A 15415-nucleotide genomic window follows, 5' to 3' on the forward strand; every position below is an offset into this window, starting at 1 on the left:
ATGATTGAGGTCATAATGAATGAGATTAAAGTTCATGGTGATCCCTGGTAATGAGATGTCTTTGACTAAGACATGTATTTTAACAAGTGAAAGTCTAGACACTTATGCCTTAGACAAATTATATTTCGTGGGTTTAATCACGAATGAAGTGATGTATGTGAATTTTGTTGGGTCACAACAAAGTTTGACTAAATCACTTGATAAAAAACATTAGCCGGTAGTGCGCACAAGTTGGCTAATGTTGTGGGATTGAAGTCCTTTTAAATCTTCCATAGTAGGATACCCAATTCCCTTCTAGTACAACTCTAGGAGCTGAATTCAATGAGGAAAACCTACTATCTGAAGATTGGAACACATTTAATATATGATCCCAAAGTATGTGTTCGGACCCGTGAGATAAAGAAGGTTGAAGTTATATACTTCTTAATAGTTGTCTTGAAAAATTGCATCGCGGGAGCAAGATTAAAAGAAACTACCTATGTGAACATGAGGTTAAGCCGCCTCAAGAAAGTTTGAGACTTAGCTTTTGATATGTTCATGAGAGGATTGGGAGACATGGCTTATAACAGTGTCGGGTTAATTGTAGAAAGTATGGAGCTAGTGTGTATATTATCGACAGGTTTTCAAATGGATTGATGGGTTCAAACTATTAGAGCACCCTGATTTTCGAATTCTTGCACGTGTAATATACTATGTGTAAATTCAATCCATGTGACATTTACACTTATGCACTAGTTATCTGTTTGTTGGTATTTTAGTAATCAAGGATCATACTAAAATGGGGGGAATTGTTGGTGATTTTAGCATGATCCAGCGTCATTTTAGTTGATTGGATTGCTAAGTTGAAAGTGGTCGAACCATTGAAACGCTACACGGATTTGATGAATGTGGAGTACACGTTCGTAAAGTATAAAATGGTTTAAGGTTATGTTAGTGAGCTTGGAAATAACATTTGGAACTTAAGGAATGCGAAACGAGACTTGAAAAGTCCATACGCACGAAAAACCTTAAAGTGGAAATTTGAGCTGCTGGGCAGGTTTAGGCCGCGGCGCGGCCTCGCCACCTGCGGCGCGGCCTCGCCACCCGCGGCGCGGCTTAAGGCACGTTCTCGATGTCGAGGTTTTTGGCCTGATTTGAAGTCTGGTTCTTTGTTAGCCCGCGGCGAGGCTCTCAGGCCCGCGGCGTGGCTTAACACATGGACGCTGAAAATGTGCCATTTTTACCCAAAAGGTGCATTTGATCCCCAAACGTTTTGGGGTTGTTCCAGGCCATTTAAGAGCGGTTTTTACATGTATTTGGACTTGTTTTAAGCACAAATACATGGGTATAAACTCCAAGCTATGTATGGGGTATCATGAAAGGTTGTGACTTTTGGTAAACACCTTTTGACCCATTATAAATATATGGATTCATTTCTATATGAAAGGTTAGACCTTTTACACAATGTTCCAGATTTTGAACATGTCTAACACACTTTTAACACAAAACTTACAGATTATACTTTCTAGAATTGCAAAGAACAATTATCTTTTGGTCAAGACGATTGTTCATACTAGTCTTATCCTAATAGTAATTTCGTGTAACCCGTGACCAAGTGGGTCGAAATACTCTATTAAGAAAGTGTTCACACGATTCTAGTATCAATTCGGTTGTTGATTCTTTACCCATTAATCCATATTTTCCAACAGTATTCCAACCTCATACTGCAATGTATGTGACCTAACAGATCACTCTGTGGTTGTTTCCAACCTTTCCCTGGCTACCACAAGTTTTGAATCCGAGACCTCTTGCAAGGATATTAGGGCCCCAACAACTGGGCTATCTAGTGATGGTTTCCACTTTCAACCTATGATGGCATATAAAACACATTAAGCATCATTCTTGAGATTGTCTATGTTTTCTTTGAAGATATATTCAAATCAGTCCTATTTAAGCTAAGTTCCTCTATTACTATTACTAATGCACATGTCATATGTTTATCATCTCAAAAAATCAAGTACAAAAAATTCATATAAACAAATCTAGTGTCGAGAAAACATACTGTGAGGTACGCATCATCCCATACAGGATCATCTGCAACGACACACGAGTTATTCGGGTCCCAACTGAATCCGCTTGTGGCCAACATGTGTTGCACAAAGCGAAAATTAGCTAAAATATACATCATTTTCCTTAAACACCTGACTGACGTAGTGACGTAAACAAATCTGGGCCTATCAACTGTCTCACTGTATGAACATACTCCATAGTGAAATCAGAACCTACAAACCTGCCTGATACTCGTAACTCATAAAGCGCGTCAACTAGATTTGCTCGTTTGTCTTTTGTCACATATTTTGTTTCTCCACCATAACTAAAACCTGGTTCTACAACATCTGCCATTTCTACAACAAACACGAGCCAACATCAATATCTATACAGCATTATAATGCATGTATTTTTAATATATAACTAGTACTGGTATATTAAATGAAAAAAACAATACTCTACACAAACTCCTTATTTGGGGCTAATTATTTATTATACGATATACAGATTAGATTTAAGCAAATAACAATGTAAGCATTTTTAAAATACCGGTTAATTACATGTTTGGTAATTCAGTTGCCCTTGACTAGTCAAGTTTCCCCAATACAATAAAGGATATATCTAAAAGTATATGTAAAATAGTTCAAGTATAAATGATGGCGCGTGAATGGTATTAACAAGTTAGTAAGGTGTTTATTATCAAGTTACAACTACATAATCATATTTGAATAGCATAACATAGCAATCTGGATATATTAGTAAACTCCTCACATAAACCCTAATTATAATCTTACAGACTGACGCAGCGAGAAAAATAGATTTGGATATTAGGCACCAGGTTTTTTAAGGTAAAATTTTTTTAAAACTAAAAAAGGTGCAATTTCTTACCAGATGATGAAACTCAAGAATTAGGGCGAGAAATCGTGATTTGAAATAAGAAGATCAGATGTAAACTGACTACTATGCACGAGACTCCAACATGTTGATGCATTTTTTGTGTGTGCGGCGCTGGACGAATAGACTATGAATAGACTATGAACCTAAATGTCAATGTTGTACACCTAGGTTGTCAGGAACATATGAAAGCTGATGTCAAAGGTGTATATGTGATCAGATTGACTCACTCGTGAGAGATCTGTCTCACGCGCGTACAAGAGTCAGTCGCGCGAGTGAGAATCTCAAGCGCGCGTGCGAGACATCAGCAAACCTATAAAATCAGTTCGTGTTGTTTCATTTAAGGGTTTAGGCATTCCACCTCCAGTAGCTGCGGTTGTTGGAGCTATAGGGTGAGATCATGCTCGATCAAACCCTAGAAAACCCATGTTTCTCTATTCATATTCGAGATTGTCACTCATGTAGTGTTTGTCCTGAATCCTCTCAGGAGCGAATGAGAGCGCGACTAGACTGCTACACACGATTGAGATGTCACTCGTGTCGAGAGTGGATTGGATACTCTCACGTGCGAGTGAAAGCCAACCGCATGCTTGACGTTTTCGCACGCGCATATGAGTAAAAGGACTTGAGTAATGTGTGTTTAACATACCCCTAATGTTAGCATTTACAAAAAAAAAAACACTATGAAAACAGGGTCCGGTAGAGTATCAGCATTGTGATTGTAAATTTGTGATTGTTATGTTAACTTTAGTATATTTTATTTACAGAATCTTGACATAAGGTTGCAACATGCATTCTGATCTTTGTCGTAAACTCGTAATTAAAGTTATAGTGATATCAACCAAGTTCTCAATATCAGCTTACGAACACTTGCAAGAACTCACTATCACACACCAGATCTAACAAGTCATAAAATTCACAAAACGACAGTTAAAAGAAATTATGTCACAATACAACCAAACTATCATGCCTAACTTATGGAACCTCTTGAAACCAACTGCGCCATGCGGATTTTTTCATCTTCATCGAGCCGATCATACATAAAGGAAAGTGATGCACTCCTACCAATCACGGACATAGTTTTGAGACGCTCGTCAAGAGTCAGAGTAGGTAAATCACTCATTTGAGTCATCACTTTGTTCATAAGATCAGTGTCTTCATTGACTCTTTTAGTTGCCATTTTCTCTAAAATCTCAGTCAAAGTCTGCTTAAAATCATCAATCGCATTGTTCATTTTCTCCGATGACTCCTCACAACTTTTGCTTGATTCATTCTCCTCGTATCTTTTGCGTTTACATCCCGTAGTCTCATTAACTCCACGTGTTGAATGAACATCCTCCTCATCCATTAAGTCTTTAACTTCTATAAACGGGTTAATTTGGTTTTTATCTACACCCTTTTCACCTTCAAGAACATTTGTTTGAAAACCCATAGGTATGTTATCATTAAAGATAACGCGAAGTTTGTCGTAATGAGGAAATGACAGAGTTTTCCAATAAAAAGCATCCCAATTCCAACTAGTCTGCAACACATTTACATTCACACATTGCATCAGACAAAAAGTATCAAAACATGGCATTGATCATGCCAACTATCTTAAAATAGTAATATGAGTAATTCGAATCCAACTTAATTATCTTAAACATATAATTTTGAACATGTTGTACAGCATACAGGGTTGAAGCCTAGACAACAAATCGGTGATACATTGAACATAATTATCAGATAATGGGTCAATTTGGGTACATTTGACGAGGAAATTAAGATTATTATTGTTATACTAAATGTAAACTACTTAAATACATTAAATTGCTTAAAAGTAGCCCAAAGTATAGTATATTCAACCCCTACATTGTTTCTTTATGAAATAAGATTCTAGATGCTAATTTTAGAATTAGCTTCTGTATTCTGTAATTGTAGGTACAAAAAAGTATTTGCAGGTCAACATACCCATTTTGACCCTATACCTAAACTGATGAAGTTGCCCACCTTCAACTTATGTTGGCACATAAGACACATTAAGCATATTAAGCTAACTAAGTTCTTCAATTACTATTACTATTAGGAATTTTCTAACGAAGGAGGTTCTCGTTATTCTTTAACGAGCATAAGCGTGTTGTGTACAATTCAATAACCGTCACTTTTAAGTCAACAAATAACCAATATGTACAATACTTTTATGCACGTTAACCACAACCCCAAGGTTTGTGGTTAGAAAAATCCTTGCGATTATTATTACTACTGAAACTGTTATGTGTTTATCATCTCAAAATACAAAAACAATCTAGTGTCAAGAAAACATACTTTGGGGAACGAATCCCATACATGATCCTCTGCAACGACACACAATTTTTCCGGGTCCCAACTGAATCCACTTGTGGCCAACATGAAGTGCACAGCGCGAAAATTATATCTAACATTCGTCATCATCTTCCTTACGCATTTGACTGATGTAAACAAACTTGGGCATATCATCTGTCTAACTGCACGAACATACTCGTTATTGAAATCAGAACCTACAAACCTACCTGATACTCGTAACTCATAAAGCGCGTCAACTAGATTTGCTCGTTCTTCTTTTGTCAAATACTTTGTTTCTCCACCATAACTAAAACTAAAGACTGGTTCTTCAACATCTGCCATTTCTACACCAAACGCGAGTCAGCATAAATATTCATACAACATTGTTAAATGCAACAACCAATACTCTACACAAACTCCTTGATTTAGGGCTAATTACTTTATTACTATATAATATACAGTTTAGATTAAGCACATAACAATGTAAACAATTTTAATATACCGGTTAATTACATGTTTTGGTAATTCAATTGCTCTTGACTAGTCAAAATTTCCGTAATACAATAAAGGATTCATCTAAACGTATATGTTTAACAAAATAGTTCAAGCATAAATGATCATTCGTGAAGGTTTGAAGGCGATTATTAACAAGTTAGTGAGGTGATTATTAGCAAGTTACAACTAAATAATCATAGTCATATCTGAAAATCAAAACATAGCCATCGGGATATGTTAGTAAACTTCTACCATAAACCCTAATTATAATCTTACAAAGTGACACAGCCAGAAAAATAGATTTAGAAATTAGGCACCAGGTTCAAGTGAAATTCATTATAACTAAAAAGGTGCAAGTTCTTACCAGATAATGAAACTGAGAAGAATTAGGGCGAGAAATGGTGGTTTGAAATAAGATCAGAATCAGATGAGATGTCTTGAACAACAGCGGTGATGGGGTTTGATTATGTTTGTTGGTTGTTAGTTTGGTATCCTTTTTGTTTATTTTCTTGTGTGTGAGTTGACACTCGGTTGGGCTAGGGTTTAGTTGTTGTAGGTGGGTGTGTGTCTTTAGATTTAGTTTGATATTCTCGAGCCCGTCCTTGTTTGCTTCTTGTATTTTTTTTTTTTTTTTTTCTCTTTTCGAGAAAAAGATTGGTTATTGAGTTCTAGTTTTTTGCCATAAAAAAAATAAAAATAAAAAAACAATAAACAACAACCTTGAGAACAATTAATTTTATGTTGTATCGATTCAGACGAAGATTAAAGGGCAGTGTTAAATTCTCACTTTAATTTCTTGATAAATCCACTCCATTGCATTAGACAGTTGTACAATATAATTGATTAATGTATGAAATGTAATGAATTTATCAAAAATTAAAAGTGAAAATATCATCTCAAAATTAAATATACAATAGTTTAAAAAGAATTAAAACTTAACTTTAAGAATGAAATATAATATTATTTATTTTTCGTGTTTCACATGTTCATATTTTTGTCCGTGAACTATTGAATACTAACCAACTTAAACTTAAATTTATTCATGTATTTTTGTGATTTTCAACTTATTTTTTCATTAATATCAACGTTAAATAAGTTTTGTGTCATTTATTATATTTACTTTTTAAAAAATAAAAACAAAAATTTTATATAAACTTGAGCTCAAAAAAAGACAAAAAAAACAAAGAATACAAAGAAAACCACCACGACAGAGGTTCAGCGACAGTAAACACACCCTAACCAAGACAAGAAAGACGTTAACTAAAACCGAACCTCACTGTGACCCTAACCAGGAATACGAATACAAACGACAAACAAAGAAACAAACAATCCACCAAACAAAGAGAACCCATAAAAGGCAAATGAAGCACAATTGTTCTTTAGGTTGATGTCATCTTCCCCATTAGCCTTAAAAGTGAAGGTCGACTAGATTCCAACTCTGTCCGAATTCAAAACGCCATTTCTAAACTCGTTAAAAATATCATTACTTTCAAAAGCTTCTCCCGACCTCGCTCCCACACGCTTCGACTTGCAATATATTAGTTAATTCTTGCAATTATCACAATTTTATTAGTTCTTATTTACAAGAACAACACTAACCAACTAACCAATAAGTCAGTCCTCATAGTTTTTATTAACTTTTAGTATGAGTTTATAATAGTTTTCTATAGTTTCTATTACAAGACTGTTTACTTTCTATTTAATTATTTGTTTTTGTTAGTTCTTAATTTAATAAGTAAAATTGTTTTTCTTTGTCACTTAATTTAAAAATTAGTCTATTTCTAAGACATAGAATCAGACACCAACTCTGAAACAAAGACAAATGAAAAAATGACATTAATACATAAAAATGTAAACAACCCTCTTCAAACTTCTTCAATTATAACTGTTTGGTTAATATTTTCCTTTTATTCAGATTTTACAGAATGTGAAAGAATAAAATCTATCTATCTACTCTAAATTGAGTCAACAGCAAACATTAATTTATTGGCGACTTAACTACCGCTTAGAGCCTAAATTGAATCCATGCAGGATTTAAAACCCTTGAAAATTTGTACCTACCATTTTATGGCGTCTCATTTTTATTTTTATTTTTTACTTTTTTCCTACTTATTGGCCGGAGGTCCTCTTAGAAGCAATCTCCGTATCCGTCGAATAGAGAGAGGAAGGATTTTCTCTACTCACGAAGTTTTTCACTCGGAGTGGAAAAATGACTTCTCTTTGTTCTAGGATATTGGAAGGATTGTCTACATCTCACCGCTTTTATACCTTACACGTACACGTGAGATTGAATTTTATTCTTGTTGTTTTATGTACTACTATAATATGAAAGGAGCTAAATTAGCTAAGCATAAAGGAGCTCAACATCTTTTTAGCGAACGAGGTTTGTAAATGGGGACTTTATGGTTTCATTGTTGTTTGTTCGGATTCCGAAAACTTGAATAAATTGTTAACCGAGCATCCTGGATCGAATGACCTAGTTGTTATTGAGCCATTTTCTTCTCGTTGCGATCGTTTCTTTCGTTACACTTGGCTTGAGATTTCTGGCATTCCGACTAATTTCTTTTCGCTGGAGAACATTAAGGAATTGGCGAATGATTTCGAATGTTATTCACGTTGCTAAATCGTCCTCCGCTCTTTCTCAGTTGGGGGTCGCTTTTGTGTTTGTCGAAGTCTGTGGTCCTTCGTTGTTTGTTAATGTGGAAAAAGTGGTCAAAAACAATTTGGTTCCCGATTCTTTTGGCATTCGAGTCATTGAAATATCCAGTTTTAATTATGTTGGCTTCCCATCGGATTTAATAACGATATCTAATCGTGCAATTTGGAATGGTGAAGTGATCCCGATGGTGAAACTCATTGAAGTCGGCAATCATTTTAATGAAGTTAACAAGTTGTTGTATGCTCAAACTCAACCACCTCCCCCGTTATCGAGGTCGTGACAAACGATTTGGAGAATGGTTTTAATAAAGTTTCTGTTGAATCGGGTGAGATTACGGTTTGTCAAACTTCTGTTGTATAACCTGCATGTACTTGTGGTTTGTCTTGCTTAGGTGCATGTGATAGTATTGACAACGTGGGTGTTGTTTCGGCCCCTACGATTGAACCGCCGATTGAATCTCCGTTAGTTCAATCGAGCCCGAGACCGTTTTATAAGGATATCTTGGTTGGGGGTGCTCCTACAACCTCGCAGATACTCGATTCTCTTGATGTCGCTTCCTACACATTTTCTTCTGCTTCAAATAAGATCAAGGTTGTTAAATTTTTTTGTCCATCCCTGTTTACGATTTGTCATGTTTATTTGAAGTTGTTGTAGATGATTGTGAAACTGTCCCTGGATCGAGTGATTTTAAATCTTCTTTTTTGAGTTCTCGTGGCTCTAGGCCCACTAATTGTGCTTCTGGGTCACATAAGGCTTTGGGTTATGGGGATAAGAAACCCACTGTTAATGAAAGTGGTAAGCTATTGTGCGTAGAAAACATGCCCATTTCGTTTGATACCGTCACACCTAAATCTTATAAATTAAACGGTAAGAAGACTTTGGTCGAGGCTATCATTCCGGAGTTGAGTGGAAGGATTGAGGTTAAATCTTTTGCGTCTTTCAACGAAGTGATGAATATTATGAAAGGTGTTCAAAAGGGGATTGCTATTAATTCTAGAGACTCCCCTACCGCTCCGGTGCAAGTTAAAAAAAAAAAAACCCGTTTAGGGAGCAGAGATGGAAACTTTCGGGGAATTTATCAAAGACGCTTGAGTTCATTGTTCGTGTGCTTTCGGTCGCTCTCTTTTTGGTTTTTAGATAGTTCCTAATCTTATGTGTGTTGGTTAGATTGGATATCAATTTTTTTTTTTTTTTTTTTTTTAATGTGTTGGTTTGAGATGTTTGTGTTTTTAGGCTTGTTTCGATATAATTTTGTTGTAGTGAGCATAGGTTTGATTGCTTGTTTTAGTTTAGATAGGTAGTTTGGTTTGTACGTTTCAAGGAACTTTCATGTTTTTAATGAGGGTTTATCTCCAAAATGCCCAATTTTTCGAACTTTTTTGCGTCAGAGCCCATAAAAAAATAAAATTGACATTTTGCCCTCGTAAGGCGCAAGGTGTCTTGCGCCTTGTGCCTTGCGTCTGGAGGTGCCTCTTGCAACATTGCTTCTCGGGGACGCAAGGACGTAAGGTGCCTCTTGCGACCTTGCTTCCCGGGGACACAAGGACGCAAGGTTCCTCTTGCGTCCTTGCTTCCAGGGGACGCAAGGACGCAAGGTGCCTCTTGCTCCTGCGCATATGATAATCGTTTTCTTTCAGACATTTCATCGAACACCTTATGTGCACGCATTGAAAAAACAAGCATATGTCTGAATTAAACCATGTTGTTATATCTAATCTTCTCTATGAGGCCATTTATTTTTTATTTATACATATGAAGCTTGTTTTTCCAGTAAGCAAGCCACTGATGATTACATATATTTGCGTAATTTATGATTAAAATCATGATTACAACAAATGTTGCCTTCTTCTGAGGCTTTTTGTTTTTAGTCATTAGTTTATTAAATTTGAAATTAATTTAGTGTAGTTTGGGAGATTCAGATGATGACTATTGCATAGTTCACGTGATATTCATAAATTAGTCTTTCGCTCCTATCTGATGAACTCTCTTTAAACAACGACACTTTTCTCTGAATCAAAATACGTAGTAAATACCTATCCATGATTAATTGTCTGAAATATTAATCATGCACATATTTTGATATTTTTCAATGCATGCAGATAAGGTGTTCGATGAAATGTCTGAAAGAAAACGATTATCATATGCAGGCAGGAGCAAGAGGCCCCTTGCGTCCTTGCGTCCCCGGGAAGCAAGGTCGCAAGAGGCACCTTGCGTCCTTGCGTCCCCGGGAAGCAAGGTCGCAAGAGGCACCTCCAGGCGCAAGGATGCAAGGCGCAAGGCACCTTGCGCCATGCGAGGGCAAAATGTCAATTTTATTTTTTTATGGGCTCTGACGCAAAAAAGTTCGAAAAATTGGGCATTTCGGTGATAAACCCTAGTTTATATAAGTTATAATCAATTAAAATGTGGTAAATTTATTGAAAATTAAAATGAAAATATCATCTCTCATAATTAAATGTAAAATAGTTTAAAAATAAAAAATTTATAACTTAACTTTAAAAATGAAATTTAATTTATTTTTCGTGTTTCACATGTTCATATTTTTATCCGTGAACTTTTGAACACTAACCAATTTAAACTTAAATTTATTCACGTACTTTTGTGATTTTCAACTTACTTTTTCATTAATATTAACGTTAAATAAGTTTTATGTCATTTACATTTACATATATTATAAGATCTATATACTCCGTATTAGTTACTTGTTGCAATTATGAATTATCACAATTTTATTAGTTCTTATTTACAAGAACAGCACTAACAGTAAGTCAGTCCAAAAGTTTTTATTACGGAGTAACTTTTATTTAGTATAAGTTTATAATAGTTTTCTATAGTTTCTATTACGAGCTTGTTTACTTTCTCTTTAATTATTTGTTTTTACAACTTTTAATTCAATAAGTAAAATTGTTGTTTCTTTGTCACTTAATCTGAAAATTAATCTATTTGTAAGAGATATAGAATCAGACACCGCCTTCGAAACAAAGTGATGTGATAAAACCGACCTTTAAATATTACAATAAAACTAGCTAATAAATATTATCACACTACAGGCAACTGGTCCCGATCGTGCAGTAATAGATACTGGCAAGTCAAGTACGTTATACAGGGAGAAGCGTGTTTTTGAGATTTTAATAACTATTAATTAAACTTTAGAAAAAGGGTTTTGTTTTGATTTTTAACTTTAAAATTATAAAATAAAATAATACAGAAAAGCGATAAAATTAACTATATAGTAAAAAGCAAATAAAATTAACTATGCAGTAAAAGTAAAAATAGAAAGTATAATAAAGTGTATTTACTTAGCATTTGTTCCCCTCGTTGATATGAATCATAGACAATTCATAATCAATTTACTATGGATTATTGTTAAACCCGTTTACAAAATATTAAAGTATATAACCTCATGATAACCCGTCGATTTCATAAAATCTCGATTCACTAAAGGTCCATTAACATTCGTTAACTTTATTTTAACAAATCAAACTATACCCCGATTATTCAAATTGTGATTTAACCTGGCGTTAACTTTCGTTAAAACCTAAATTATAACGGTTTCCTTTTTTTATAATTTCATGACTATGTAAACTTTAATATCACCCAATTACCAAATCCGTAGTCTTATATTGTTGTCAATAATACAATCCTACGTTTTGTCTAGACCACAAAATAGTGTTGAAGCATATTCTATATATTACTACGTCACTGGTTCAATAAAATATGTGATTGGGATTAAGTACTAAGTTTTCATAATAATGGTTCTTTTAGTTAAACACAATATCAAAAATAATCAAAATAACAATTGTAATAAAAAGATAATAATCCATATTGAGGGTAACTACCTCCAAGTAAATATGGAAATAAATTAGCTAATCATAATAACGATACGGAAATAAAAATAAAAAAATATATAAAACATATATAATACACAATAATAATAACGATAATTCTAATGTTAACAATAATAATAATAATAATAATAATAATAATAATAATAATAATAATAATAATAATAATAATAATAATAACACTAATAACTATAACGACAACAATAATAACAATAATATAAATAACAATAATAATAAAAATAACGATAACGACGATGATAATGTAAAAAGATAACTTACAATAACATTAATTTCAGAAGGTAGAAAGGTAGCATTACAACGTCCGTGAAACTTAAATAATAACCACACTTGCAATCACTAAACTAATTTATTTATCTACACTATAATTACCTCCCGGGAAGGGGAGAGTGGTCGAGTGGTCAAAAACTGTAAATCTGTTACTAACTAAAAATAAATTAGAAATTGAAAATGGAATGATAGAGTGTCGCTTTCTTCTGCACTCGGAGTCTAATTTATAGGCAAAGTTGTCCACAAAAGTTGATTGTAACTGCTGGAGTAGGTGAATAATTCACTTGAATTATTATTGAATCAACTTGTCCGTGAATGATTCAATAATATTATTATATATTATTATTATTATTATTGTTATTATATTATATTATATTTATATTTATATTATACTAGCTTAATGCCCACGAATTCGCGGGATACTTTACTGGATTGAACAGTTATTGGTTTTACGTAAGTAAATGTAAATAATTTTTTTATTTTGCATGTGTTGTAGTAATCTCGACATTTAGATAATATTTCTATATAGTTATTGAGCAAAGTCGAATAAAAAACGCATATCTACATGTACAAAGATGTGTTTTTATTGGAAAATTATAACCTCGATATAATATGCTTGCTTGATGTAAATTGAATTCGCGAGGCTTTGTGAGCGTTTAATCACAAGTAATGTTTATAATTAATGTATTAAATTAAATTAGTAGTGTTAGTTGTCTTATATTCAATCTAGGAAGCTAAAATAAAAACACATATACTAAAAATATAATGTAACAATCATAGTATAAATCAACATGAATACAACGTATTCTTCTTAAATTCTTATTAAATAAAAATCACGAATTCAATACTTTCTTCTTTTCAAAAGTAAAATGAATGAATTTTATCATATATATATATATATATATATATATATATATATATATATATATATATATATATATATATATATATAACATCTAAACATTCTAAGACCCATGACAGCATGCATAATTGCATATCATATTTACATCATTTACAACAACAGCATGCATATTATGCTATGCACTAAGAGCATCAAAAAGTCTTAACCAACTTTATATATCTCTAAGCCTTTTATTCACCTAAATGACAATTACAGAACATACAACAGTTTTTTAAAAGACTTGACGAATTTGCATATACCTTTCACTATGCGACATATATAGAAGGAGCCAAGATCCATTGTTGACAATCGAACTATTTCTTCTTATATCGGTTGAAAATCCATTTGAAGTTCTTCATTTGGATTTCGCTTAGAATAGTCGACCGACACCACCATTTGTTCTTGAATGTTTTATAATTACGATTTTTCCAAATAGTGTAGCCGGTGACCTACTCGATGGCTTGCCAAATTAGAGATCCCCACCTGATTTAATTGAGCCATTCTTACCACAAAATAAGTCATCGATGCAGAGATTGGAAACGGGTCCTATTTGCCACCATTTATAGACCATTTCCCAAACCTCCATGGCATGTCATACCCGTCCTAATCCGTCTGGACGAAGTTACCAACATCTGATTCCATTGCGATGATCGACTTCAAATAATGTCTTTACAATGAGCAAATGCACAGCGGAAGATTTCTTTCATACCTGAGAATAAACATGCTTTCAAGTGTCAACCAAAAGGTTGGTGAGTTCATAGGTTTATCATAAAACAATAAAATTCATCATTTTGATAGACCACAAGATTTAAATCCTGCATGGTACAAACGGGCCCGAATCCTATACCCACATGTAATGTACATGCGATATCTTTTAAATACAATACACCTTTTTCGTGTACAAAATCATCTTTCATAAATCTTAGTAATCGTACACATATCTCGTGCACAAAAATAACATACACATAACCTGTGTATAAAATCATTCTCTCGATACATAACATTTACTTTTCATTTCTTTCATAGCTTGGCTTGGTAACCGACCTTAACATATAATGCGCATAATAATATCCCCAAAACAGAACATCTCGTCTGTATAATAATCATATAAACTTCGAAGTACTAAACACCACACCCACTAGCCCTTCCGTCTAGTGAACATTCTGGGTGGGGGTGTTAAACCCGGTAGCTACCTTTAGGATTCGCGTCAATTAAGCGTGCACTAATTCTCAAAATTAGTGATGTTCCCTAATTCTTAGGTTACCAAGCAATAATAATCAGGGAAAAAATATTCATATCAATTGTGGCAATTATCACGTCCACATAATTCAATGGTGGCAATTATCACGTCCACATAATTCATTCGAGGAATGTTTTGCTTGTGTCTATCTCGTCAAACATTTATAAAAGCATTTCATGTATTCGCAGTTCAAAATGTATTTCAAAAGCATTTCATAAAGCAATTGTAAAAGTAGCGCATGTATTCTCAGTCCCAAAAATGTAAAGAGTAAAAGGGAATCAAATGAACTCACGATACGATATTTTGTAGTAAAAATATGCATACGACGGAACTGAACAATGCAAGGTTGGCCTCGAATTCATGAACCTATATCATTTATATATATATTAACTCATATAATGGAAATCACATAATTTCATTATATAATATTTATGTATATGTAGTTATATAAATTTTATACTAAATTCTATTTAAAAATATATACTTTATATATATGTATATATATATATTATATTTTAAATTATATGTTATATATATATATATATATATATATATATATATATATATATATATTTATTTTGTATATCTATATTTAAAATAATTACTATCTTATACATTCAGTTACATTAATATATCTATATATATATTTATATATATAAATATATATGATTAGTATTATATTTAAAAATCAATAGTTTGTTATATGTAAGTTTTTATAAAGTTAATATGTTTTATATATAGTTATATGAGATATTAATATAATT

The 15415-nt window shown here is 33.2% G+C and overlaps 1 protein-coding gene and 1 non-coding gene across 4 annotated transcripts; one reads left to right on the forward strand and one right to left on the reverse strand.

Annotated features, from left to right (window-relative positions):
• Window positions 1-3754: 3754 nt before the first annotated feature.
• On the reverse strand, window positions 3755-12614 carry LOC139891355 (uncharacterized). 3 transcript variants are annotated; one of them, XM_071874318.1, is made up of 4 exons: window positions 6083-6244; window positions 5451-5567; window positions 5227-5369; window positions 3755-4444 (listed from the first exon to the last, which is right to left on the reverse strand). In XM_071874318.1, exons 2-4 carry the CDS (start codon window positions 5563-5565, stop codon window positions 3893-3895), a joined length of 810 nt encoding a protein of 269 aa, XP_071730419.1. In that variant the 5' UTR covers window positions 5566-5567; window positions 6083-6244; the 3' UTR covers window positions 3755-3892. The 3 variants fall into 3 exon arrangements, with proteins under 3 accessions (XP_071730419.1, XP_071730418.1, XP_071730417.1); XM_071874317.1 differs by lacking the exon at window positions 6083-6244 and adding an exon at window positions 12502-12614 and having other exon boundaries at window positions 5227-5567; XM_071874316.1 differs by having other exon boundaries at window positions 5227-5567.
• Window positions 10288-10363, forward strand: LOC139895398 (small nucleolar RNA snR60/Z15/Z230/Z193/J17). The gene has a single exon (XR_011775851.1). It is a non-coding gene; the product is annotated as a small nucleolar RNA snR60/Z15/Z230/Z193/J17 (small nucleolar RNA).
• Window positions 12615-15415: the final 2801 nt, after the last annotated feature.

This window comes from Rutidosis leptorrhynchoides, chromosome 2 (assembly GCF_046630445.1).
Source record: "Rutidosis leptorrhynchoides isolate AG116_Rl617_1_P2 chromosome 2, CSIRO_AGI_Rlap_v1, whole genome shotgun sequence".
NCBI classification, from domain to species: domain Eukaryota; kingdom Viridiplantae; phylum Streptophyta; class Magnoliopsida; order Asterales; family Asteraceae; genus Rutidosis; species Rutidosis leptorrhynchoides.

Coding starts and splice junctions, on each gene's coding strand:
- LOC139891355 (XM_071874317.1), bottom strand. CDS start 5,565: ATGGCAGATGTTGAAGAACCAGTCTTTAGTTTTAGTTATGGTGGAGAA. Junction 4,445..5,226: donor TATGGGATTCGTTCCCCAAA/GTATGTTTTCTT, acceptor AATGTGTTGCAG/ACTAGTTGGAATTGGGATGC.